The sequence below is a fragment of the Salmo salar genome, chromosome ssa01 (assembly GCF_905237065.1).
Source record: "Salmo salar chromosome ssa01, Ssal_v3.1, whole genome shotgun sequence".
Taxonomy (NCBI): Eukaryota; Metazoa; Chordata; class Actinopteri; order Salmoniformes; family Salmonidae; genus Salmo; species Salmo salar.
The window spans coordinates 142,463,099-142,489,100 of NC_059442.1; the positions used below are offsets into that span (position 1 = coordinate 142,463,099).

The 26,002-nt window shown below is 41.4% G+C and overlaps 1 protein-coding gene across 5 annotated transcripts; it reads left to right on the forward strand.

Annotated features, from left to right (window-relative positions):
- Positions 1-2,228: 2,228 nt before the first annotated feature.
- Positions 2,229-15,303, forward strand: LOC106566842 (paired box protein Pax-8). 5 transcript variants are annotated; one of them, XM_014135312.2, is made up of 12 exons: positions 2,245-2,465; positions 7,027-7,155; positions 7,959-8,124; positions 8,366-8,563; positions 8,770-8,846; positions 9,207-9,332; positions 9,521-9,690; positions 9,883-10,003; positions 10,612-10,848; positions 11,296-11,397; positions 13,142-13,228; positions 14,172-15,303. In XM_014135312.2, exons 2-12 carry the CDS (start codon positions 7,086-7,088, stop codon positions 14,240-14,242), a joined length of 1,425 nt encoding a protein of 474 aa, XP_013990787.1. In that variant the 5' UTR covers positions 2,245-2,465; positions 7,027-7,085; the 3' UTR covers positions 14,243-15,303. The 5 variants fall into 5 exon arrangements, with proteins under 5 accessions (XP_013990824.1, XP_013990787.1, XP_045547272.1 ...); XM_014135331.2 differs by lacking the exon at positions 7,027-7,155 and adding an exon at positions 2,906-3,073 and having other exon boundaries at positions 2,251-2,465; XM_045691306.1 differs by lacking the exon at positions 2,245-2,465 and adding an exon at positions 2,906-3,073.
- The last annotated feature ends 10,699 nt before the right edge of the window (positions 15,304-26,002 follow it).

Sequence of the window (26,002 nt, forward strand, 5' to 3'; positions counted from 1 at the left end):
ACATAACAAAACCCCTGAAATTAAACATTATTACAATTTACACCTCTGATCTAGATACCCATCTAGAAGTTTTAATCCCCTGTTAAACTCTCGATAACCTCTGTCTCCCCTCTTTCTTTCTCTCCATCTCTCCCCTCCCCAGGCAATTGCCCTTCGCGCTCTCTCTCTCCACTTTATAGAGGAATTCTCTACTTCCATCTAATGTTATGTTTCGCTTTAGTCCCTCGACAGTTTTTTTTATTTCAAAACACTCGCCCTTTTGTCCCGGAGCGGCACTGATGTAATGGTATTTACATTGCACCGCGGGCCGGGGAAGATGGAGAATGACTTCAGCAATTGTAGCCTAACGAGATAAGGAATTGAGGTGCATTGACCAATGATGTTAAATTGTTTGGGGCGCACAAGGGTCCCCTTCTTCTATCTTCCTTGCCTATAGGTCGTAGTCTAATCTCGCAACTAACAGGCCTAGGTCAATCCAAGTTTCTATTAGATTGTTTTGAAGGAAATATTCTTGCTGCGACCATATTTGTTCTGTTTCCAACCGATTTCCATGGCAAAATGTTGCATTTTTGACTACTCAATTTTGCCATGTTTTCACCTGGCAAAATTGTAAAACAACTGTAAATTGGTGCCACGAGCCATATGGTTAAATAGCCCGTACTTTCTGCTGGGCAGACGACACTGTGGCCATGTTAGGCGACATGGGGCCATAAACGAGAGTCATTAGTGGTGTTGTGTTTGTTTTACAAGCTCATGAGAACAACATTAACAGTGTTGGAACGCAGAGGGACACCGAGACCCTGTTGCGAAGAACCACGCGCATATTTCATGGAGCGCACCCACTTCGATTAAGTGGTGAATGGGTAAAATAAACTAAGGCATTCAATACACACAATCAGAACGCGTTGGCTATATATCATAACCAACATGTTTAAAATAGAACAGACGTGGGATTTTCAGACGTACTGTCTGAACAATGTAAATTAGATAGGCACTTTAACTGGTTTGACCCTAAAGAACTGTCTATAGACTAGTATTACGTAAGAGACCGTCTGCAATTAGAAATGGCATTTACAGCGCTTCTTGATGGTAACTGAAGAGACGAACAGGATGGCTTTGCTCAGGAGCTTAGAGGGATAGAACACACTCCATGTAACACTGTCTGACCTACAACGACAAACAACCACAGAAAGCAATCTAAGGGCAAGTGGGTGAAAGGTAATAGAATAATGTCATCTCATATCAAGTACCGAGCGGTTGTTTTTTGGCTGAAGGTGGCGATAATGTAGAAGATTGGACTATATTGTATGGGATTTACCTTTGCATCTACCAATGTGTAACAACTGAATAAAAACATTCATAATGTGGTTATAATGTAATAATTATTATAATAATAATAGGCAAATAGTAATAAAAACACAATTGAAAAAGGCTATTCTAACAAAGACAATAAGCAATTATATTGAAACAGACATGTTGGCTACTAATGTGTAAAAAGTAATAATGCAAGCAAAATGATTATGGGCAACCAGAACCTATTTGATCCATATTTAATTGGTTGAAAGTTGTGTAAAAAGTAATAAAATACGAACAATAGCCTATGCAACCTTTTATTTGATCCATTATTTTGTCATCCCAATTTAATTCTGTCTCCTGAAACGAAATAATAAACTAGCCTAGATATACTTCAATTATGACTGTAAGTAGGTCTATGTAATACACTATATCTGATGTACTTAAACGTTATGATTTAAACATCTTCAATATATAGGCCATACACCCATGTCCCTGACATGGTATAGGCCTATTTAGTCATCATTTTATCACTCAAATAAGGGGACATAGGCCTATACCTGTTGTGTGATAGCAGAAATTGTGACAGATCACAACAAATCAAATAGGACCTACCAAATTGTGTGTGAAAACGGTGTACTCCAAATGAACCTGAATTCACAGACCCCCGGAAATCGTGTCACATCTTGTACACAATCTAATCAAAGCGAAGCTGTCGCTGGGGGTGAATGAAAACAAACCCGCTCCTTGACGAGTGTTTCCGTAAACGTTGCTGTTTTGCTCAGTCAGTGTGCTGTGTTGGGTGGAATGCCACTCAAACCACAAAATCAGTCATCCATGTGGCTTTGGGAAGGGTGACACCCTCTTTTCAAATAGCCACACCTCATCCTTCGTTCTACTGCACCCCGCTCGACTCCATCATCCAATGGCCGCGGCGCACCGTCTCCACTGCGCGCCTCGGAGAGCATCTGTTGGATAAAACCTCGCACAGAATTAGTAGCAGATCCTAAACAGTTACACCACCTCTTGACTGTTGAGAGAGCATCATAACAGACGCTTTATCAACGATTGACTCGGATCTCCCCAGCCGAGGTTACATTTCCTCCAGTGTGGTCTAGCATTGGATAATAATATAAGGATATCTGCCCGGACCTTTTTTCTGCAAGGCGAAGGTAATTCTTTGCACCAATTATGTGCTTTAGGTTGTAAAAGCAATGTTCAAAAGGCTATTCATGTGATACATCACTGTGTTAGCAAATGTGAATGGTTGTTAAAATATTTAACAAATGGTTGTAAATGTGTAGCTTAACAATGAGCCGTGTATTGGTTGATCGTTTAGCTAGTCTACGGAGTCAGGTTAGATTCGCTGAGTAATGTGAGAGAGTAGTCCCAACAAATATCTAACGGAGTATAGGCTACGATAAGCAGTGAAAAGTGTTTTTTGGTTTGGTTTATTACAGACCTATATATTTTTTTTTTAATATAACGAACGGGGACGGAAGACTCAACTTAAAACTGCAACGCGGGCAATAATATAGGCACACTAAAGAAACACAACATCACTATATATTCATAAGAAACCCATATTAACTATTACAATATCCTCTTGCAGAGCATTTAAGAGTGCACTCAGGAACACATTCATGCCAAGCGATGCCCCACATGGACTAAAAACATCTAATTAACTGGGAGAGAGAGAGAGCGCGTGGGACCCTCTTACATTTGGCAAGGACACCCAACGACCAAGACCTCAGAGATATGTCCAACAACACCGGACGAGGTAAAACACACGAGCTGAGACCCCCTTCCCTCGTATTGCTATATATAGTATTTTGGCCGGTAAAGAGAAGATATCATTCATACATATGAAATATGTAATTGTCAAAGCAAGAAAAATAATGTAATACAGGCATGACTAAATATTTTGGAGGCTGTAGCCTATAAAGACCTAGACAGAAATCAGCCGTCAAAAGTTTATGCTCAACGGAATAAGTTCCTGTCAATATTTTCCAGTTAAGTTTCAGCAGGAATATTTAACATTATTCATGGGGAATTCTAATGGCATGAAAACGAACTGCTTTTCAAGTGATTGGGTGATTAGGTTGATAATAAACTGGATTTGTGTTGGCTTACGGCTGCCTTGAATTACGAAACCTTTAAATATTGTTTGTTGTTTCTTTCTAATAAATGTACATTATTCATGTTGAGTAAGGACTTCATGAACAGAAACAGACTGTTTTGTAGGAATATATTTTACAGAACCCATTAGAATGGTTTCTACAATTATCCCCTGGCTGTTTATACAGTAATTGGTCTCTATGCATGAAAGTAGAGATTGGAAGGCCGATAACTTCAATCAATGAAAGCCATAAGGATCACTAATTGAATAATGTGCACCTGTCCTTATAGGCCTACATTGTTTTTAGATTTATTTTCCTTCATTTCAGGGTCTTTGTAAAAGTTATGTCCATTAATGAACGTAACATTAGGCCTATACGAAAACAAACTATCAGTGATTGACCAACAATTCTGAACTTTGAGCATGGTGTTATAATTCGTGTGTGTGTTCATTATACAGAAAGCCAGGGTGAACTAATAGATTTCCCTTCTCTCGTGGAGGGGTTGGGAAGTTAATTGGACGTTAGTTTAGCTGTCAGATATAGATTTGGGCCAATCCGTGGTCATTGTCACTTCAATCGAGTTAATGATGGAATCGTGGGGAGCTGAATGGTATGGCTTGTTTACGTTTCACCCGGTCTACCCCGCGGCATAAATTATGACACCCTCTTGTCGCTTCAGACGCGCCATCTTCTTTCATGTTATCATAGCACCCTCTGTCAGGGGTTACAATAACCGTTCAGAAGTTATATTTCCGCATTGCACCTCAATTGTTTTTTGGTTTATGGATCTAATCAAATTACGTGACATACAAAGGTGACATAATACATATTGTTTCAAATTGTTGGGAGTATAGGATAGTCAATAGTCAACCAAGGTATCAAATGTAGGCTCGATCTCTACATTAGTGGTTGATAAATAATTGTAGCTTATGGCCTGTGAGCGCAGGAGCAAACACCTGCTTATGTGAAACATAGTCTTCATTTCTTGTGTTATCAGTAATTGTAATGGAAATCAAGCAATGTTGGACAAATCACTGACAAACGATCTTATTTTGAATTTAGACTAAATAATGGGTAAGGCTAATCTTGGCCAGTGTGGTCACACATCGATTCCATAACCTAATGGTGAGTTAGTGGGATATAGCTTACAAAACCAAAGGGTATAGGAACAAAACAGTGTGACAGAAATGCTGCATTATTGAAGTTCTTATGGAACCAACATGGTTTTCATGAAAGTGAGAGGTTCTGCAATATTTCGTGTATATTCTATTTAATATAAGCAACAACAAAACACTTATGGCAGATATTTCCTCAGGCGTTTTGACGGCACCTTATGTTACATTGTAGAGTATGTTCTTGTAAACATGCACCCAAAACGGTAGGCCTATAATAGGCCTATAACATTAGGCTTATTTCCGTATAATTCAAATCAAACCAAATCAAAAATCGAATTGTGTTGGTAGCGTACACATATTTAGCTGATGTTATTGCGGGTGTAGCGAAATGATTGTGTTCCTAGCTCCAACAGTGCAGTAATATCTAACAATATACAACAATACACACGAATCTAAAAAGTAAAATAATGGAATTAAGAAAAATAAAAATATTAGGAGGAGTCGGGAGTATGTATATATATATATATGGCCATCACACATACATATAGATTCGTGTGTATTGTTGTGTATATATATATATATATATTGTATATATTGTATGTGTGATGGGATGTATAGACATTATGAGCAGTATATGGATAGAATATGTAGTATATCTGAAGAAAAGTGTATGTACAGTTGGCTCAGTTAGTAGAGCATGGGGCTTACAACGCCAGGGTTATGGGTTCAATTTCCACCGGGCACCAACACGAAAAATGTACGACAATGTATGAACTCACTACTGCTAAATTACAAAAAATGTAAAATTATTAACTGCACTACAGTATATACATATGAAGTGTGTGAAACATGATTTAAAGTGACCAGTGTTCCATGACTATGTAGCCTCAAAGGTGCTACACAGTGACAAATATGAGGTCTAGAACCAATAAAATAGTACATTTTACAGAGGATTATAAATTCGAATCCATTTTGATGGGGAAACCCATAAAGATGAATTATTTCAAGGGAAACAACCTAAAGAAGAAGTTATGGCATATCTATAAATGGCGCATACATGGAGACCATATCGGCTTATAATTGTGCAATTAGAATAAAAAGTCAGTATGAGGGATGTGTGTGTGTATGTGTGACAGAAAAGAGAGACGAGAGAGTGTGCGCGCGCGCGCGCGTGTATATGCGTGTGTTTATTCCCTTGGGGTTGCTTGGCTTTAATATCCTGCAGGTTGGTGAAGCTTGGCGGGGAGATTTTTACACACTCCGCTAGCACCGTTAATGGTGCTCCTGTTCCCCACCCAGCCTCGTCCGGACTCCGTTTGATGTGGAAATGAAAGCTGGGAAAGGGCTGAGAAAAGAGCCAGGGGAAGTAAGCTGCTGAATGGGTTAAATTAAAAGCAATGGGATTCTTACAAAGTCATTGATGCAGTCCATAGAAAGACAGAGTAGCTGCTGGCAACTTTCAAAATGCAATGGCAAACCTCTCCACAGCTGCATTTCCAAGTCCTCACATAAAGGATAAGTCGATTTTTGTATTTATTTTTTAACGTTAAAATGGCCAACTATACCTAGAACATGTAGCCTATTCCCTGGTGCAGGCCTATGGTATTATGTTCAGCCTGGACACAAGGGAATAAATGTTCTTCTTCAAATGAATATGCGCATTATCCTGAGCGCATAAGTGGTGAAACATGAGAGTTGTATAGGCCTAGGCCAAATAGGAATCACTATTTCATTAAATCCCTATAGTTCAAATACAGACAAATCTCCCATATAACCTACATCACCCTATATTGTCTTTAGAATACTAACCTTATTATACCAACCGACTACCGACAGCCGCCCAGCGATGTGGCTAGATGAGAAGCCTATAGCATTTGTGTGGGGTGAATCAAGTTATTGAAAGCCTATTTGAGCGATATTTGACCTAAACAGTCATTGGAAATGGTCGACTTGCTCACAATGTAAATGTGTCTAATATATAAATAACGAATGGTTAACATTTCTTTTGCGTAATTGTAGTTTTTTTTTTTCAATGGACTCTAAATGTGTTATACATGTCAATCAAAGAGCTGGTTTCACATTGAACTTTGCTGTGTAGGAGGAGCCCGTTGACCTCGCATACATACAACAATTTCAAACGAATAATTAACCAAATCGTAGAAAAACAAACTCCAAAACATAACAAGATGACAAATAATTTACCGTGTTATTTAGACTATAGAATTGTAGCCTAGACAGTATCACTTCAGGGTATGTTGAAATCGAAATTATGGCAATAGGGGATCATTGTGCATGTGAGCTGTTTTTCCACGTCGCGTGCCAGAATATGCCTAAATTATGCCATTTTATAGGCCCCAAACTTCTGACAAAAATAATACATCTAAATCTATCCGCATTATAACGTTTAATGTGACATTAATTTATATCAAAGTTAGGATAAACTTACTTTCTCTGCGAGGAATGACTACCCTGCTCTCGCTGCCTTGTGTGTCCCATAGGAAACCCAAACCCGGAGAGAGGAATCTAGAGGTCAGAACCAGGATTGAGAACATCTAGAATGTGGAAGACATACACAGAGCTGTCTAGACCAGAAGCTGTCAAATTTCTAGCTAGATCCGACTTAATTGGTCAGTTACCCTCTTTTACCACTCTTTTTAAAACAACAATGAATTATGCATGGTACATTTACAAAATATGTTCTGATGTGCATCATTCACATCGCTGAAGTCATCCTTTTTATATAGCCCTACTGAGCTGTATACCCGGGTTAGGGTTACTTATATTTTGATTAACTGTTTTATGATCCAACGTTCATATCAATTATATGTAAACTTGAACTCGCCAGACATGCTTGTCTCCTCTCCTCAACATAAAAAAACGAACTTAAATTAACTTTATTGAAAACAATGCTTTTTAACAAATTCCAGGAAATAAATGGAAATTTTTTGGTTCATGACATCCACAATTTTGTGAAGAAATTAGATAAATAATATATTGTCCTTCACTCATTCTTGTTTACTTTGTGCTGAATTTTCCCAACAGGTTCAATTACATCTTCTCTTACAAATCCAAATGACCCACTTTTTTTATCCTATTTTTTAATGCATTCTGAAAATATTTTTGCCAATAGACACCTAAATAATATTTTATTTATTTCATGAATTAATCTATTTTGTTCTACCTGACTGTAGTATGTTATAGTCCTATCTATGTAAGAACGTTAGGTGCTAAGTCCTGTTTCAGACCAAACAGATAGCCTGAAGAGAAGTAAAACCAGCTCAGAACCCGTTTCAGTCAGTCAGTCAGCCCTCCCTGTGTGTGTGTGTGTATCTTCTGTATGAGGTAGTGCTGAGTGTGGGTGGTAGCGTGGGTGGCAGTGGGCTCAGGTTCCAGGACATTTATGTATGTTTCATCCCCCCTCCTCCCCCAGGTCATGGGGGTCTTAATCAACTAGGCGGAATGTTTGTGAACGGCCGTCCGCTTCCGGAGGTGATCCGGCAGCGCATCGTGGACATGGCCCACCAGGGCGTGCGTCCCTGTGACATCTCCCGCCAGCTCCGTGTCAGCCACGGCTGTGTCAGCAAGATCCTGGGACGGTGAGCACCTCATAGCACCTTTACACCTTTACACAATGGAGTTATACTGTTTATGGCCCTCCATTGTGTTCTCAAGACACTTAGACCAAGAACCACGGTCTCCCATTATTTAAACATTCTGGGTTCACTATACAGTATGGAATTGGTACCGTAAACACTTATTTTTGTTCAATCAAAATGATGACCATCCACATTCACTATATTGCTCTCTTATGTAGCAAACCTCTCTGTCCTTTTCCAGCTACTACGAGACTGGCAGCATCAAGCCAGGTGTGATTGGGGGCTCCAAGCCCAAGGTGGCCACTCCTAAGGTGGTTGATAAAATAGCAGATTACAAACGCCAGAACCCCACCATGTTTGCCTGGGAGATCAGAGACAGGCTGCTGGCAGAGGGGGTGTGTGACAGCGACACAGTGCCCAGCGTCAGCTCCATCAACAGGTACTGACTAACCTCTACATTATGCTATGTGTAAACCAATACATATCACAGAGCGGACCTTTAAAATAACAATTGTGATCTCTTTAGTAATGTAAGACAAGTGTTTAGAAATGAACTAGGCAGAAGAAAAAGAGTTTTCACTGTTCACCCACTGAAGTGGTTCAATTGATTTTACACTGTTCTCTAATCCCGGCTCTTTATTCCAGAATAATTCGAACCAAGGTGCAGCAGCCATTCAATCTGCCTCTGGATGGCAAAGGCCTAAGCCCAGGACACATACTCAGTGAGTTTCTACACAGACACACGTACACACACACACACACACACACACACACACACACACACACACACACACACACACACACACACACACACACACACACACACACACACACACACACACACACACACACACACACACACACACACACTCACATCCACCCTTGTGATTAACAAAGCGCTAACACTCCCCCCACTCTAAGCACAGACACACGCCTTCACTAAGGTCCAGCATTATGATCTGATCATGCAGTATTAAGCCTAAAGAAACTCCATGCTTAATGGTCCGTAAGATTAAGCGCTAATGGTCAATGATAATATTGGAGTAATAATGGTCCGTTTCCCTTGTCTGTCTGTCTGTCAGTCCCCAGTTCAGCCGTCACTCCCCCTGAGTCACCCCAGTCCGACTCCCTGGGCTCCACCTACTCCATCAGTGGCCTGTTGGGGATACCACAACCCAGCCAGGAGGGCAAGAGGAGCCATGACGACAGTAAGTACCCTCAAATTCTCCTGCAATCCCAAATTCTCCTTTCACATTTTAAGATTATTTTATTCAATTACATTCAATAAGATTCACTCTCCCAATTGAATGAGACCTCCCCACAAACTCAAATAGATTCAGCAGCTTCTCAATATGATACTCTCTCTCTCTCTCTCTCTCTCTCTCTCTCTCTCTAGGTGACCAGGAGAGCTGTAGACACAGTGTGGACTCTCAGGGCAGCGGGGGCGTTCCTAGAAAGCAACTGAGACCAGAGCACTTCCCACCGCAGCACCTGGACTGTGGCTTCGACCACCACCACTATCCCCCAGACTCCTTCAGTTCTGCTGCAGCTAGCAAGACCGAGCAGGTACAATAGCCAACATGGCACATTGGCACTGAGAGCTGGTGGATCCTGATTTACTCCACTCCCAAAATTACTCTCTCTATCCCTCTCTTTGTCTTTCTTTAACTTTGTCATTTCTTATTCTCTCCCTCTCTCTCTTTCACACATGCAACACACACTTACAGACAAATAGTTAATCCGATCTATCCTCCACAGACTGTGTACCCTCTCTCGCTCATCAATGGCAGTCTAGAAGACGGGAAGACCAGCCTCTCAACATCGAGTGCTGCTATTGGTCGGAATCTGGCAGCGCACCAGGGCTACACTGTGGTGGCAGGTAAAACTCTTACGATGGATGCTGCCTTCTCACCCTGCACAAATATCAGTTTAAAGATGAAACCGAGGGCAAGCTGAACACGCTGACACATGGGAGCATTGTTTCCCATCAGCATATCTGAAGACCCAATTCACAAAGACAGTTATGTTGAATGTAATAATGCATTCATAATCTGTGAATGTAAAAACAGTCTGTTTAGGCGTGTATACTGTAAACTCTATCAAGTGCGGTTGTCATCAATCTGATTATAGATCTTGGTTTCCGACTGAGCTATCATAGCAGGTGATGTTTATCTCTGCAGTGCAGCCACATTTTAGCTTGCCGTGCCTACTGATGCGTTGTGCAATTAATTTGGCGTATTATCAGGAGCTGCCCAAAGCACCCTTTCAAGTTTAATTTAAAACAGATGTACAAGATGTGCTGTATGTCTATCCGCAGCGCAGTTCGCAAACACATCAAACACGATGTAGTACCCATTCACTCATCATTCATTTCAATCAGCTAACAGGCTATTGCTGCTGTGTATTTGTTAGTCCATTCATATCAGTTAATTCCATTTTATTTCATTTTCTCACCCATCCACCCAACCACTGGCCGTGCCACCTCAGACCCCCTACAGCCCCTCCCACTTTGTCTGAAACAGGAAATGTCCCCAGAGGTGACCAGCACAAGCCCCTCTCCAAATGTGGTGACCAACTCAGCTTTTCTGGAGCTGCAATCGCTGCAAGCCCCTGTGTCTATCAGTAGCAGCTGCAGCAGCTCCAACCATTTCCCCCATGCCTTCAACTCATTCTCCCATCATGCACCAGTGTACAGCCAGTTCAGCAGCCAGTCTCTCATAGCAGGTAATGAAGCATTCATCTCACCCATTGCCACTCCCTGTAGGGGGTTCATATGGACAGTATACCGGTAGACTATACTCTCTTATCATGTCACCTGCCACAACACACCAAACCCCATGTGCAGTACTGTACAGGAACATCAATTGCTGTATATGATGGTAGAATATGGGAGTCCCATAGGGCGGCGCACAACTGGCCCAGAGTCGTCCGGGTAAGGGTTTGGCCGGGGCAGGCCGTCATTGTAAATAAGAATTTGTTCTTAACTGACTTGCCTAGTTAAAGAAAGGTTAAATAAATAAATAATAAAAAAATATGGTGGAAGGGTAACTGGCATGATTTCATGTACATGACATATATTCTTTTGGGGCCCACATTTTTATTTGTTTTTCATGTGTATTTCCACCTCCTGAGAAGAGCTGACATTGTGTGTTTTGTTCTTCTCTGTTTCAGGAAGGGACATGGTTAGCTCCACTCTCCCCGGCTACCCTCCTCACATCCCCTCCAGTGGCCAGACAGGCTACTCAACCTCCGCCATCACTGGCATGGTAGCAGGTAAGACTCCCATCCATTGACATTCACACTGAGACAGGCTATGTCATCCTCAGATGGGGTTTCAGAGAAATAAATGAATGATGTCTCTCCTTTCAGTTGAGCTTACTTAAAGTCCAATGCAGCCCTTTTTATCTCAATATCAAATCATTTTTGGTTAACAATTAAGTACCATATTGTGATTGTTTTAGCAAAGAGCAATTTCTTAAGCCATAATTTTGCTAGGACCGTCTGGGAGTGGTTTGAGTGGGGAGGAGAAAACAGAAAATAAGCTGTTATTGGCAGAGAGGTTTGGAACTTTCTTTCTTATGGGTCTGTTAACTAATTTACCGCCTGGTGATGCCACCATGGAAGGCCAAAACTCCATCCCACCAAAACAGGCTGACATGACAGGCAGTCTTTTCAAACAGCTCTTACACTAAAAGGGAATTCATTTCACAGTATTATTCCAATCTCATATATATATAACACAGGAAATCATGTTTTTGACTGCACTGGGCCCTTAAATGCAGTTCACAGTTTTATTTGTGACCCAAACATGATCCCATCTGGGTTTTCCCTTTGGGGAAAGCTGAAACTGAATATGCTAGGAGGACAAAGCACCACTGAGAAGAATGTAGACAAAAAAACAAAACATTGTTTTGGGGCAAGGCAGTGACCAAAACCAACGTTAAAAAAGCAAGGATGGGAGTGAGAGAGGGAGAGATAAGTGCTGGGAGGGAGGATTGGAGATTAACAGGAAGGCATGGTGGTTAATAAGTAGCCTGCTCGGCTGGTGAACTGCACGGCGGTGCAGCCAGGGCCCAGGGGGTACAGGGAACAGGCTGGGGGTTCCGCCCTGCTGCCCGCACCCCCACGCCGCCCCTCTGACCACACATCGCCATGGGAACCAGGGGCCCCACCAGACGGGGAGAGGGTGGGGGGCCACAGGGTGGCAGAGTGGGCCCGGGTGAGAGGGGGAGAGAGAGCACTTTGTGGTGTGTGTGTGTGTGTGTGTGTGTGTGTGTGTGTGTGTGTGTGTGTGTGTGTGTGTGTGTGTGTGTGTGTGTGTGTGTGTGTGTGTGTGTGTGTGTGTGTGTGTGTGTATGTGCCTTTTTTATTTGAAGTCTGCCCTTCGAAGCGCGAAATGAGAGGGTCTGATTTATTATTTTTCTGGTGGGCTCGCTGTGAGGAAGCGTTCATACACAATTACTCACAGAAAGGGGGGGTCTGGGGGGGAGCGGAGGGATTCAATCCAGCCAACATAATTACCAATTAGATATTGGAATGTAAAAAAAAAGAAGAATAAGAAAAGAGGACAGAGAGAAAGGTAGAAAGGCTGAAGCAGGAAGTGAGGGATAGAGAGGAGAGGAGGGCATTTTGAGGGACAGGGAGGGGAGGGTTAAATGCTATAGAGAGGATGTGGAGACTAGCCACACGCATCAATGAGTCGAGGGATTTTACCCCCAGCCATTCACCTGGCTCATAGATTAATGGTTTACAAGCTACCCTAACCGTTGGTGAATTATGAGCTAAATCTCAGCAGATGCTGGCAAGAGGACAAACACCCTCAAATGAAGGCAAAATAAAACTTTGAGGAAGTCGTGTCTTTTTAAGAAATATAATGCAAAATATTGTCTAGACTGTAATTTAATTTTGTCTATAGGCTACAAGTACGTGTGTAAATTTCTTACCGAATGATGTCGGTTACTGTATATATGTCTCAATGTACATCTGATGTATGTGTTGTTTTTTCCCTGTCCTACAGGTGCAGACTACTCTGGCCAGACCTACACTCACTCCCCCTACACCTCCTACAGTGAAGCTTGGAGATTCACCAACTCCAGCATTTTGGGTGAGTCACAGTCAGTCCGGCACAGTGGTGTTCTATGTTCACACCTTTCATAAGTATTAGAAGCATGTACTGTAGTCAGTGTTGTTTGTGTACTGGAACGATGTATGATTCCACACAGGACCGTACTGTTTATAAAGCTGATGTTATGATTGGATCGAACGTGATCTTCATGAACAAATACAAAATGAAAGTGTTCAGAATATACCTCACGGATCAGACTGAATTGTTGTAAATAAAAGTTCCAGCTTCCAATTAAAATGTTTGTTTAAAGCTTCCCTTTGAAATGCTGAATACAATCCATTCATGTCATGTCAAGTTTATACTTTAAACCTTATTCAATTGCTTTGAATCTAAGATACAATGAATGAACCCAGAGTATCAATGGGAAATTCGCAAATACATATCGTCACTCCAACCAGGAAATCATGTACAGCCAAACTTTTGGTTTCAGTCACATCACATGTATCATGATTTCCCGTAGTCCCCATGGAAACTAGTCACCCAATTACCAGGAGGTCGGCTTCAAACCACTGCCGCCCATTGGTGTACAGTAACTCTCTTGGAGCTGACTAGCCTGAGAACTCGTGTCACCTTGACCCAGCTGATTTCACCAGTTATTAACGACAAAGGGGAAAATAAACAGTATTAATGCTTGTGTGTTGTAAATGCTTAATTCTATGCATAACGCAAAACATTCTGTGACATTTCTTCCATCAAGTAGCAGACCCATCCTTAAAAGAGAGATTGCAAAACAGGCAGCTTTATTCATGGGACAAACTATCCAAGCAGGGCAGATTTCCATCTGAACCATCTGCTATTGTCATGTGGTGGATGGGATAAAGAAAGCCTGCTTTACATTGCATTGTCCCTCCTAACACCATCAAAGCCAAGCTAAAAAACAAACCACAATAGTAAACTCCTTTATGTCTGTCGCCCCCTGCAGGTTCACCCTATTACTATAGCTCGGCCTCCCGCACCGCTCCACCATCCACTGCAGCCTACGACCATCTCTAGCTCCCATGGACCAACCCTCATCAAGAGGACTGGTAATGGGGACCAATAGGCAAATGCAGCAAGGGATAGGAAGCTATGATGAGAATTGGACTGTCTCCCAATAATGGACAGGGAAGTAAAAATATTGAAGGGACTTTGGACACTTTTAATGGCAACACTGGACCAGCAGTGCTTGAGCATGAACTCATGGACAATACCTTCTCATGGCTAACTAATGAATTATTTATTTGTTTTTAATGACAGCCTCATCCAGGATGACTTTACACGTTTACACATGACATTCTAAACACTGTAATAGATTTGGGCAACTGATTTTCAATGACTTTTTCAGTGGCAGCGCCCTGAATCCTGCATCATGTATACATCGCTCTAAAGCTGTTTCACCAAAGACTTTATTTTTAGCACATTTTACAACTCTGACATGCATTTTTGACTTCATGGTGACATCATAGGATGTATTGTGGTGTCACAGTGCAGTAACTGCTTTTATGTGAAGTTAGGCCTAAAATTGCATCAAGTTTACAACAGTTTTATACAATACACATGTCCCTTTTTGCATTATAGGGTATGTTTTTCAGGATTCTCTGTGTTAAATTCAAAATTCAGCCTATTTGAGCTCACCACCCAGCAAAACCTTCCAGATCTTAAATGTAACGCAGTGCCATTAGTTTAAATGAGGAGTACAGTCACACATGGTATCATTAACATAGCAAAATGTCCTCATGTCTTTGTCAAAGAAAATGTGCTACATGAATTGAACTGTCTGGGTTACGCTACTCTTGTTTGGCAATATGTATATGTAGTAAATTGCAAACTGCTCTTAAGAAAAAAATTCAATTTTATCATGAGGATGATTTGGGGGTGAATATCACGGGGATTAATGACTCATGAAAGATTTGGCGTTTTTTTCTTCAATGATATTTCGAGTTTGTTGTAATGCTGATGTTTCGTAAGAACTGTGACTAAACACTTTTTTTCTTATACTGTTATTAATATTATTGAAGATGTAAATACGGAATTTCTAAAGAATTATTTTAATAAAATAAAGCATGACAAAGTGATTCTGCCTTACATATTTTTTGGACATCTTACTAAATCAAGTCAAAACTCCTATTGTGTAATAATCACAAAAGTAGAATATTATGTAGGCTTATGTCACACATGCAGAATTTCGAACTTGTTCCAATTCTGTGGGGTCTAGTATCAGTGAAAATCTTTAGGTGTAAAATAGGTGAAGGCCGTTTAGCCTACAGTCAAAATAGTTGTTCTGCTATAAAATGATCAACACATTATCCGACCATATCTTACTACTGCACAGTCACACTACTTTACTGTGTCCTATTTGTGCTGTTAAATTGTCCACAAAGACAGTAGACCTACTTTGTTGCCATGGATGTAGGACGTAGGGTTCCCATTGTGCACAATAAATACTGTACATAGTGAATTAAATAGTTATAACAGAATACCTTATCATTGTCATCATTATTATTATTATTATTATTATTATTATTATTATTAGTAGTAGTAGTATTAGGGCCTATACGGTTCTACTGCAAAACTCTTAAATGTTACCTATTTTCTGCAACTCAGCAATTTACTTGAAACGTAAGAGGACGAAAGCAATGATCCTGAACACACGCACATCTGTTTCATTTATTATTTTATTTTCTGCATCATGTAGTTTTATTTGCAATTATTTCTCCCCTCTTTGCGGCCTCATTATTATACCCCGGTAACGAGGCCATGGTTCGGCGGTGCCACAGCCCACCTGGACCCACCATCACAGCACATGCCGCGGGACTTGACGGATTGCCTCTCCGCCGTGGATACAGCCAATACGAAATACCAAACCACACCCCACGATGTTGGAGAGTAGACCCATACATAAGGCTATCTCTGGAAAAATTGTATTTTTGTTTCAAAAGGGACCCAATCCCGTTTTGTCTCGAATTGTATTATTTTTAATGTTAGGCTAGGGATCAATTCGTTACTGACTTGATTTTTCCTAGCCCTACTGTTTTATATTCAAATTCATCAGTGAGTTTCCGCGCTATTAACCCTTGAATGTGAGCTGTCGAATGTAATAGGCTACATGCCACATACAGGGCCTTCAGAAAGTATTCACACCTTTTGACTTATTCCACATTTTGTTGTGTTACAGCCTGAATTCAAAATTGATTAAACATATATTTTTTCTCACCCACCTACACACATTACCCCACAAGCATTTCGCTACACCCGCAATAACATCTGCTAATCATGTGTAGGTGACCAATAAAATGTGATTTGATTTGAATGACAAAGTGAAAACATGTTTTATGAAATGTTTGCAATTTTTTGTATTCACACCCGAGTCAATAACTTGTAGAAGCACCTTTGGCTGCAATTACAGCTGTGAGTCTTTCCAGGGTAAGTCTCTAAGAGGTTTCCACATCTGGATTGTGCAACATTTGGCCGTTATTCTTTTCAAAATGCTTCAAGCTCTGTCAAATTGGTTGTTGATCATTGCTACACAACCATTTTCAGGTCTTGCCATTGAATTTTAAGTATAATTAAGTTAAAACTAACTCGGCCACTCAGCAACATTCACTGTCTTCTTGGTAAAAAACTCCAGTGTAGATTTAGCCTTGTGTTTTAGGTTATTGTCCTGCTGAAAGGGGAATTCATCTCCTAGTGTCTGGTGGAAAGCAGACTGAACCAGGTTTTCCTCTAGGATTTTGCCTGTACTTAGCTCCATTCCATTTATTTTTTTATACTGGAAAAATGGAGAGTTGTATTGGATTTGACCCAAACATAACACTTTGTATTCAGGACTAAAAGTGAAATGCTTTGATATTTTTTTTTGCTGTATTACTTTATTGCCTTGTTGCAGACAGGATGCATGTTTTGGAATATTTGTATTCTGTACAGGCTTTCTTCTTTCACTATGTCAATTAGGTTAGTGTGGAGTAACTACAATGTTGTGGATCCATCCTCAGTTTTCTCCTATCACAGCCATTAATCTATGTAACTTTTAAAGTCACCATTGGCCTCATGGTGAAATCCCTGAGTGGTTTCCTTCTTCTCTGGCAACTGAATTAAGAAGGACGCCCGTGTCTTTGTAGAGACTAAGTGTATTGATACACCATCCAAAGTGTAACTAATAACTTGCTCAAAGGGATCATCAATGTCATTTTTTTTTTACCCATCTACCAATAGGTGCCCTCCTTTGCAAGGCATTGGAAACCCTCCCTGGTCTTAGTGGTTGAATCTGTGTTTGAAATTCACTGCTCAACTGAGGGTGGTAGCTTACTTCAGAATAAAGATTCATACATTATAGAATTACAGACTGAAATAGCATTTTGTTTAATTTACTTTAGTTTTACCATAGTTTACTTTAGTTTTACCATAGTTTACTTTAGTTTTACCATAGTTTACTTTAGTTTTACCATAGTTTACTTTAGTTTTACCATAGCACATTTTTTGTTATGTAGGCCTAGTGGTTTTGTTTTACGATATTAATTTATTTCAATACATGTGTTGTTTTTCTTTTGAACATAGGCCTAGGCTACTATACGCCCTTCAAAAACTGAGTGTATCATGGCCTTAATTTACCACTAAAAGAACCATCAAAAATCAAATAAACCTAAGGCTAAGCTGCCTTTTTAAAAATGGTTTTAAGCACACAATATCAATGATAACTGGCAAGCAATACAATGTAATCAGGGCAGTACTCAGCAACTGATGAAGATGAGTCATGACATCTCTTTATTTACTGTATACTCTGTCTCTCTCGCTCCCCTCTCTCTCTCTCCCGCCCTCTCTCATCCCCCCCTCCCTCATTGTATTTACAATTGTGTTTGTTCTTCACTGGGTGCCGATTTTTTTTGTGACAACAGGTCACAAATCTTGCTGCTGTGATGACACACTGTGCTATTTCACCCAATAGATATGGGAGTTTATCGAAATTGGGTTTGTTTTTTAATTCTTTGTGGGTCTGTGTAATCTGAGGGAAATATGTGTCTCTAATATGGTCATACATTTGGCAGGAGGTTAGGAAGTGCAGCTCAGTTTCCATCTCATTTTGTGGGCAGTGTGCACATAGCCTGTCTTCTCTTGAGAGCCAGGTCTGCCTATAGCAGCCTTTCTCAATCGCAATACTATGCTCACTGAGTCTGTACATAGTTAAAGCTTTCCTTAAGTATGGGTCAGTCACATTGGTCAGTTATTCTGCAGCTGTGTACTCTCTGTTTAGGGCCAAATAGCATTCTAGTTTGCTCAGTTTTTTTGTTAATTCTTTCCAATGTGTCAAGTAATTATCTTTTTGATTTTTCATGATTTGGTTGGGTCTAATTGTGTTGCTGTCCTGGGGCTCTGTGTTTGTGTTTGTGAACAGAGCCCCAGGACCAGCTTTCTTAGGGGACTCTTCTCCAGGTTCATCTCTCTGTAGGTGATGGATTTTTTGTGGAAGGTTTGGGAATCACTTCCTTTTAGGTGGTTGTAGAATTTAACGTCCCTTTTCTGGATTTTGATCATTAGCGGGTATCGGCCTGCATTTTTGGGTGTTTTACAATGTACACAGAGGATATTTTTGCTGAATTCTGCATGCAGTCTCAATTTGGTGTTTGTCCCATTTTGTGAATTCTTGGTTGGTGAGCGGACCTCAGACCTCACAACCATAAAGGGCAATGGGTTCTATAACTGATTCAAGTATTTTTTGGTATGTTGAATTTTATGTTCCTTTTGATGGCATAGAAGGCCCTTCTTGCCTTGTCTCTCAGATAGTTCACAGCTTTGTGGAAGTTACCTGTGGCGCTGATGTTAAGGCCGAAGTATGTATAGTTTTTTGTGTGCTCTAGGGCAAAGGTGGAATTTGTATTTGTGGTTCTGGCAACTGGACCTTTTTTGGAACACCATTGTTTTTGGCTTACTGAGATTTACTGTCAGGGCCCAGGTCTGACAGTATCTGTGCAGAATATCTAGCTGCTGCTGTAGGCCCTCCTTGGTTGGGGACAGAAGCACCAGATCATCAGCAAACACTACACATTTTACTTCAAATTCTAGTAGGGTGAGGCCGGGTGCTGCAGTCTGTTCTAGTGCCCTCGCCAATTCGTTGATATATATGTTGAAGAGGGTGGGGCTTAAGCTGCATCCCTGTCTCATCCCATGGCCCTGTGGAAAGAAATGTGTTTTTTGCCAATTTTAACCACACACTTGTTGTTTGTGTACATGGATTTTATAATGTCCTATGTTTTTCCCCCAACACCACTTTCCATCAATTTATATAGCAGACCATCATGCCAAATTGAGTCAAAAGCTTTTTTTGAAATCAACAAAGCATGAGAAGACTTTGCCTTTGTTTTGGTTTGTTTGTCAATTATGGTGTGCGTGGTGAATACGTGGTCTGTCGTATTGTAATTTGGTCAAAAGCCAATTTAACATTTTCTCAGTACATTGTTTTCACTGAGGAAATGTACGTGTCTGCTGTTAATGATAATGCAGAGGATTTTCCCAAGGTTGCTGTTGACGCATATCTCATGGTAGTTATTGAGGTCAAATTTGTCTCCACTTTTGTGGATTGGGGTGATCAGTCCTTGGTTCCAAATGTTGGGGAAGATGCCAGAGCTAAGGATCATGTTTAAGTATAGCCAATTGGAATTTGTGGTCTGTATATTTTATAATTTCATTGAGGATACCATCAACACCCCAGGCCTTTTGGGCTGGAGGAGTTTTATTTTTTCCTGTAGTAAATTGAATGTAATTGGAAAATCCAGTGGGTTCTGGTAGTCTTTAATAGTTGATTCTAAGATTTGTATTTGATCATGTATATGTTTTTGCCTTTTGTTCTTTGTTGTAGGGCCAAAACGATTAGAGAAGTGGTTTACCCATACATCTCTGTTTTGGATAGATAACCCTTTGTGTTGTTGTTTGTTTAGTGTTTTCCAATTTTCCCAGAAGTGGTTAGAGTCTATGGATTCTTCAATTACTTTGAGCTGATTTCTGACGTGCTGTTCCTTCTTTTTCTGTAGTGTATTTCTGTATTGTTTTGGTGATTCACCATAGTGAAGGCGTAGGCTCAGGTTTTCTGTGTCTCTGTGTTTTTGGTTGGATTGTCACGTCCTGACCAGTGAGAAGGGTCATTTTGCCATAGTAGAATGGTCAGGGCGTGGCAGGGGGGTTGTTTTGTGTGTTTTGGGGTTGGTTTGTTTCTAGGGGAATTGGTTCTAGTTTTCTGTTTCTATGTTTCATTTTCCATGTGTGGCCGAGTATGGTTTCCAATCAGAGGCAGGTGTCTTTCGTTGTCTCTGATTGGAAGCCATACTTAGGCAGCCTGTTTTCCTTTGGGTTTTGTGGGTGTTTGTTTTCCATTTAGTTGCTGTACCTGACGGAGCTGTTGGTCGTTTGTTTATTTTGTTTAAGTGTTCTCATATAATAAATTAAGTATGAGCACTATCCACGCTGCGCCTTGGTCTAATCCTTTCGACGCCTGTGACATGGATAGGTTTCTCAATATCTTTCTTAGGTTTTTGCATTCTTCATCAAACCATTTGTCATTGTTGTTAATTTTCTTCGGTTTTCTGTTTGCCATTTTTAGAATTGATAGGGAAGCTGAGAGGTCAAATATACTGTTTAGGTTTTCTACTGCCAAGTTTACACCTTCACTATTACAGTAAAAAAAAAAAAAAAATGTAAATGTAAACGTTTTGTCCAGAAACTAGTCTAAAAGGGATTGAATTGTTCTTGTCTAATTGTTTTTGGGTATGTATCCACACTACTTTCCTTCCATCTATAGCATTTCTTAATATTATTCAGTTCCTTTGGCTTTGATGCCTCATGATTGAGTATTGCTCTGTTCATGTAGACTGTGATGTTGCTGTGATCTGATAGAGGTGTCAGTGGGCTGATTGTGAATGCTCTGAGAGACTCTGGGTAGAGGTCAGTGATAAAGTTGTCTACAGTACTATTGCCAAGACATGAGTTAACGTAGGAGTCCCTTCGAAGCCTACCATTGACTATGTACATACCCAGCGTGCAGTTTTTCTCTCTCTCTCTCTCTCTCTCTCTCTCTCTCTCTCTCTCTCTCTCTCTGTCTCTCTCTCTCTCTCTCTCTCTCTCTCTCTCTCTCTCTCTCTCTCTCTTCACACCTCTCTATCCTATGTCCAAGCTGCAACCCTCACGCTCACTCCCTTTCTCTACAGTCTGTCCTGTCCTGTCTACTTTTGACAATGCTCCCTTCTCCATTGTTGTTGAAGTGGGATGCCACTCTAACATCAATCGAATGGAACACAGTTTTTTCAGTTTCCTTTGCAGGCACACAGAAACACACATCACATCCAGAGACACAGAAGAGCTTTAAAGTATGTCCCCTCTGTTTTTTTAACAGCAGCAAAATGAGGCAATCCCCCAAAGCATCAAATTCAAATTCCAAAGCCTCCACATACAACCAGCTGATGGACTGCCAAGGAAATAATAACAGCAACTGTTAAACATTAACAATCGTACAGCCAAAGAGTCGAAAACAACATAATACTGCCACAAACAACTACAACACAAATACTTAATCTCTCTCTCCCTCCCTCTCTCCCCTTTTCTTTCTCTCTCTCTCTCCCCCTTCTTTCTCTCTCTCTCTCTCTCTCTCTCCCTCCCTCTCTCCCCCTTCTTTCTCGCTCTCTCTCTCTCTCTCTCCCTCTCCCTCTGTCCCTCTGTCCCCCTTCTCTCTCTCTCTCTCTCTCTCTCTCTCTCTCTCTCTCTCTCTCACACACACACACACACACACACACACACACACACACACACACACACACACACACACACACACACACACACACACACACACATCCTCCCCATCCCAATCCTGGTTCTGGGCGACAGTGGGCCTATTAGTGTTGAGGTTTTGGGCCACAGTGCTTCTAGTAATGAGCCCGGCAGCACAATACAGGCACCCGGCCGGAACAGCTGAGGGGAGACAAAGCCAGCAGGATGGGGAGAGCGCTGGGGGCTTGGGGTAACTACATTTAACACAGAGAGGGACAGAGTGGTGTGTGTGTGTGTTTGTGTGGTGTGTGCAGTGCATGTGTGTGGTGCATGTGTGTGTAGCCATTACTGGGACAAACTAAGAGACAGATAGGGGCCCCTGGAGGAGCTGCTGACAAAAAGGCAGTGCAGAGCGGAGTGTGTGGCAATCAGTGGAATGACGGGTCAGAGTTGTCCCGCGCCAGTCAACTGGAAACTTCACCACTTATCTCTGGGCCTGAGACATTGGTGAACCAACTCAGACTCGCAAATAAGCATTGTGCACAAGACAATATTTGTCTGCCTAAATGAAACACAGGCTGCTGTTGTTTTAAACTGTGAATGGCGAGGCTGCAAGGTTGCGCTGAGGGTCTCTTGTCTGCCGGACGCCTTTGTGAGGACAGGCTTTGTGGCTTGGAGAAAAGCACTTAACCCAGACTGTGTGAGTGAACACATCACCTTAATACATTGATTTGGATGGCGCTGCGTTCATTAATGTGAGCCCTGTTGGTCTGTTACATAAAGGTTCCTCCTCTTTCAAACCAACGTGAATAATTGGAACTATTTAAAATGAGCTCATTGTCCTGGAATGACATTTTTATACCAATTCTGAATGGTCTCTATGATGTCACCATTGGCATATTTCCTCTTTGTCAGAATCAACCTAAGAAAAGCTTATGTGATTACTAATCAACAGATTTTAATAAGAGTTTTACTTTCAATTAAACACATGAAAACAGTTCTGCTCCCTCAAACATTTATAATGAACACCATCAGCAACTTTAAGGATCTCATCGGTCCATTAAACCATATAAGGACTTAAAACAATTGCAGTGGTCAAACAGACGGTCTCTGTGAGCCTGTGGTAGATCGGAGGGGAAAGACAGGTGCCCTCTGTTTGACTGGCCTATTAGCACACAGCCCTGAGGGCAGGAAGCACTATTGACTGGAGACATCAAGAGAAACGCACCTTTCAAAGCACACACCTTCCGGACCCAAACACACATGCACCTATATACACCCACCTGGATAAAATCTGCCAGGTATCAGGTACTGCCCCGAGGGAGAGTCCTGAACTCTGGACATGGGGACAGAGTCAACCAAGACCAACACTGCTCTCTCTATCAGACGCTTCAAAACATACCTTCCTCACACTCAACATGTCATTTTCTATAAAGTATCATGAATAACACCAAGATTAAACCCCATCACAACTACTGGTTAAAGATCAGTCAAGCTTAGATTGAAAAGAAAAATACAGTCAACATATATTCAGTGTTGGTCCTGCCTTCCCAGATGAAGAGCTCTAACGGCAGCGTACTGCTGCCTCTAAACGCTATGTATCGTTATGTTTGTCTGCAGCTAGTGTGTCTGAGAAGCACTGAATCCCTGCCCAGGGAGTGTTGTCACAGGCAGGAGTGTGTGGAAGTGGAGAGGGCAAAGTTAGGTCATGCATTGAAATGCCCTTAAGCCAGGCACTTTACTTTAACTGTTCCAGTGAGAGAATCCACGGGTACAAAGGCTTACATTCTAAAGGGTATGGAGGAAAGAGTAGAACATCGAAGTGTTATTCATGTTAGGACTGGGTCTGCTTAGCATATAAAATAAATATGTCTGGTTTGTGAGTCTAAAGGGGTAGAAACAACATATAGAGTGTTGTCTAGGAATAAGAAAAGGATAGATGTAGCTAGTGTTATTTCTGTACTTCCAGCCTCCATGCCCTCTCATCTGGTCACCTATGAAAGAGACGAAAGAGAACAGAAGGAGGAGAGCAATAGGAAATACGATGGTGAACATGAATCTACTGAAATGAAACAATAAAATGGATCAACTATACAGTTACTTAACGAAAGAGCATAACTATGAAATGGAGCCCCTTTTCTCATGCTCCTTGTGTGTATGTGTTACAGTCCAGGGGTCAAGAGGAGCACTAGAGACTCTCTACCTCAAGTGGCATAGAGGGAGCTGACAGAGTGGCTCAGTGAAGGGGGGACCAGGGTCCAAATGGAAAAGAGACTCCTGAAAAGATCACAGGGAGAAAGAGAGAATTCAAGAGCTGGACCACAGAGAAAGCCACGCCACGACGCCAGCAGTCAAGAGTGGAGCGACTGAAAGCCCAAGAATATAAAAGAGGAGGGGGAGAGGTAGAGGGAGTTAAAAGCAAAATCGAATACAGAGGGGTGCGAGAGAGAGAAATAAAGGGTTAGTGTGGATAAAAGATAAAAAGTAACAAGTAGAGCGTGTGAGGCGTCAGCACCAGATGGACAATGTGTGTCGGGAGGGACATAGAGCAGAGGCAGGAGACAGACGGAGAAAAGGAAGCAAAGGGACACATACAGTGTGTGTGTGTATGTGTGTGTGTCTATATTAGAGCTTTTGGAATGTTGTAAGGCGTTCAGAACAGGATGAGTGTTTGTGTGTATGTGTCACACCTTATGTATGGAGGGGCTTATTTTGAGCCTGCTGCCCAATGCAACCGTTGGACAAGCCCCTAATGATCACAACTCTGGCCTGGCCTTTTTAATTACCCAACCAGCCCTGACAGAGCGCCACAAAGCTCTCCAGTCCACAGAATGGGGAGTAGAAGGCGGAACAAAAACAGGACCTTTCCATCTGAAGTATGGCCCTAACCTCTGCTAATGCAAGCCTGAGTCCTGCCTGCCTCACTGCCATGGCCACTCTTTGTGTGGAGTGGAGCAAGATGGCACTCCAACCCAGCACCACTGCTGCTGTCATGGTCCAGAGGCCATGCATAAAGCCTGGGTCAAGACCCATCCATTGATGAAAGCCAAAGTATGCACTGCAATTTCTTCCCTGCATGCATTAAGAAGAAACCATATGTGAATGTATTAAAGTCCATGGGCCTCATTTATCAATATTGCATAGAAACTATTCTACTTAGAACAGAATTTAGAATGGTCATATGCCTAAAAAGTGTGATTTATCAAACAATCCTACCAGCGTCATATGCACACCAGTAGGAGATAACTATTGATACATTCCAATTTGTTCTCAGCCTCAGTGCCCTTGCAGTACCTTGGATGTTTGTATTTCGAAACCCCCCCTAATTAACCATATATGGTCAAAATCATCCCTTTAAAGCCTGTAGGGTATATACAACGCCGTACCATGAAATACAATGGCACAACCAAAAAAAACCTAACTTTTTTTTTGGGGGGGGGGGGCTGAAATAGAGGTGCAAGTGTCCGAGATTGAGTATAACCAAAAGGTGTTATTTGGCTCACTCAGTTGTGGCTTGACCAGTAAAAATAAAAACATACCTACAAAGAGAGGACCATCAGGAAAAATGTATAGACAAATAAGTAGGCAACACTCCACAGCCATCCATCCTCAACAGCCCCCTCCTTTAGGCCAGCCTGGTCTCATACACTAGACGTAACATAGTAAATGTAAATCCGGGACACTCAAATTAGTATGATATGTTATGTTTGGTAGGGTTACATGAAACAGATTGTTACTTAAGGCAAAAACTAAAGTGTGGTGGTTGGGTGGGCATATAACGCAAACGTCTTGCAACTCAAATCTCATCACGTACAACTTTAGAATTGTAGCTAATTAGCAACTCTTTAGCTACTTTGCAACTACTTAGCATGTTAGCTAACCCTTCCCCTAACCTTAACCCTTTTAACTAACCCTTCCCATAACCCTAACTCTTTTCGCTAACCTTAACCCTAAACTTACCCCTTTAACCTAATTCCCATACTTAAACTTAACCTTAACTCTAACCTTAACCCCTAGCCTAGCTAA